This window comes from Macaca fascicularis, chromosome 1 (assembly GCF_037993035.2).
Source record: "Macaca fascicularis isolate 582-1 chromosome 1, T2T-MFA8v1.1".
In the NCBI taxonomy this organism is placed as follows: Eukaryota; Metazoa; Chordata; class Mammalia; order Primates; family Cercopithecidae; genus Macaca; species Macaca fascicularis.
In genome coordinates, this window is record NC_088375.1 from 57,948,353 (window position 1) to 57,950,808 (window position 2,456).

The window sequence follows — 2,456 nt, forward strand, 5'->3', positions numbered from 1 at the left end:
CAGCAATATGCATAATATGATACAACTTGTTAAAAAAAAAAAGAAAGAAAGAAAAGGAAACAAAAGAAAGGAAGAGAACGGCCAGTCTGCGCAGCTGACCGCCTCTCCCGCCGCAGCCGCGGGGCCTCATGGAAGGCGGGGAGGACCGCAGAGGGGGCGCCGCAGCGCAGGGCCCCGAGGGGCGGCCGGCGCCGGAAGCCAGGGTGCACTTCCACGTGGCGAGGTTCATCATGGAGGCAGGTATCAAGCTAGGGACGCGGTCCATTCCCATTGCCACTGCTTGCACCATTTACCGTAAGTTTTTCTGCGAGACCAATCTGGACGCCTATGACTCTTACCTGATTGCCATGTCTTCCATTTACTTGGCCGGCAAAGTGGAAGAGCAGCGCCTGCGGACTCGTGACATCATCAATGTGTCCAACAGGTACTTCAACCCAAGCGGTGAGCCCCTGGAATTGGACTCCCACTTCTGGGAGCTCCGGGACAGCATTGTGCAGTGTGAGCTTCTCATACTGAGAAGTATGCACTTCCAGGTCTTCCAGCATCCACACAAGTACCTGCTCCACTACCTGGTTTCCCTCACGAATTGGCTGAACCACCACAGCTGGCAGCAGACCCCCGTTGCCGTCACTGTCTGGGCCCTGCTGCAGGACAGCTACCACCGGGTGCTGTGCCTCCGCTTCCAGGCCCAGCACATCGCCGTGGCGGTGCTCTACCTGGCCCTGCAGGCCTGTGGAGTCGAGGTGCCTGCCGAGGTCGAGGCTGAGAAGCCGTGGTGGCAGGTGTTTAGTGACGACCTTACCAGGCCAATCATTGATAATATTGTGTCTGATCTCATTCAGATTTATACTATAGACACAGAGATTCCCCTAAGGCCCTGGCCAGGCCTGCCCAAAGAGAAGCCCAGGATGGTCAGCTGCCTGGGGACACTGCCACCACATCGCCATGATGGCTGGTCCCCAGAGGACCAGCTGGGAGGACTGGTTGTGCTGCTGGAGAAGGGCTGGTGAAGGCGATGACATGCTGCCGCTTTGACCATCCGTAGCAGTCGCGGTCCAGATGATAATGGGAGCTGCGCCTCCAGCGGGCAGGCTGGGAGCACACTGGGTGCAGGTGACCCAAGGCAGCCACATCTGCCTTTGTTCTTTGAGAGGACTCTGAATACAATAGAGGCATGATGCCAATAAAAGGAAAATCATGACATCGACGACACTGAATCCCTAGGAATTTTTTTAAGCCAGATTTATAGCAAGAATGAATATGCAAAGTGACTGAAATCTATTTTGTGTAATACAAGGTGAGGCAAGTCAAAAAAAGAAAAAGAGAAAGAAAGAAAGAAAAGGACCAGGTGCGGTGGCTCATGCCTGCAAACCCAGCACTTTGGGAGCTAGAAGCTGGTGGATTACCTGAGGTCAGGAGTTTGAGACCAGCCTAGCCAACATGGTGAAACCCTGTCTCTACTAAAAATACAAAAATTAGCAGAGTCTGGTGGTGCGTGTCTGTAATCCCAGTTACTAAGGGGGCTGAAGCAGGAGGATTCATGGATGGATGGATGGATGGATGGATGGATGGATGGATGGATGATTGTTTTCAAAGAGAAATTTTCTAGAACTATATACCTTTTTGGTCATGTTAAAGACTTGGGACTGGTAGTTAGAGGATGGGGGAGACATCTTTTCTTTCTGATTTTATATTATTTTACTTTCTATTTGAATTTTTTTACCATGATCATTTACATTTGTAATTTTTAAAAGACCTACTGAAAACATGAAACAGCCTTGAGAAATGGTAGCGGGGAAGTGTTGCAGAATGACCACATGCACCCTGATGCCTTGGTGGGGGATGTTGGCCCTAAGGCCAGTCTGGACCCTGGCTGCCAGTGTGGCATACAGGAGATGATGGGACTCTGTGAACACAAGCACTACTGTGGTTTGAGCATGTCCCTCAGAGTTCATGTGCTGGAAATGTGGTCCCCAGTGTGGCAGTTGGAAAGGTAGGGACTTTAAGAGGTGATTAGGTCATTAAGAGGAATTAATGCTACTCTTCATGGAATGCGTTATTTCTCATGAGAGTAAGTGAGCTCTCACTCTCTTTCAGGACTGGATTAGTTATCTCAAGAGCATGTTGTTATACAGTGAGGTGGTCCCTATGTTTTGCCTCTGACTTCTTCCTTTCTGCCATGTGGTATGCTAATGCTGTGCTCTTGGACTTTACAGCCTCCAGAACTATGAGCCCAGTAAACTCTCCTTTATAAATTACCTAGTCTCAGGCATTCTGTTACAGCAACAGAAAACACACTAAGACCTCTCTTCTGGTGCACATCTTTTATGGTTTCCCTTCCCAGTATTCCTTTCCCCTTCTTTTGGTAACAAGACCCATTTTCCTTTCTGCAACTGCTTTTCTTCCATGCCTCAGTCCATGTTTCAGGTTGGGAATTGGACCTTGACCTCCAGTTC

General features: G+C 49.7%; 1 protein-coding gene across 1 annotated transcript; it reads left to right on the plus strand.

Moving 5' to 3' along the window:
* Nucleotides 1-215: 215 nt before the first annotated feature.
* On the plus strand, nucleotides 216-1,010 carry LOC102120535 (cyclin-Q-like). The gene is made up of 2 exons (XM_065541698.2): nucleotides 216-782; nucleotides 843-1,010. The coding sequence occupies exons 1-2, from the start codon at nucleotides 231-233 to the stop codon at nucleotides 1,008-1,010; spliced, it is 720 nt and encodes a 239-aa protein (XP_065397770.1). The 5' UTR covers nucleotides 216-230.
* Nucleotides 1,011-2,456: the final 1,446 nt, after the last annotated feature.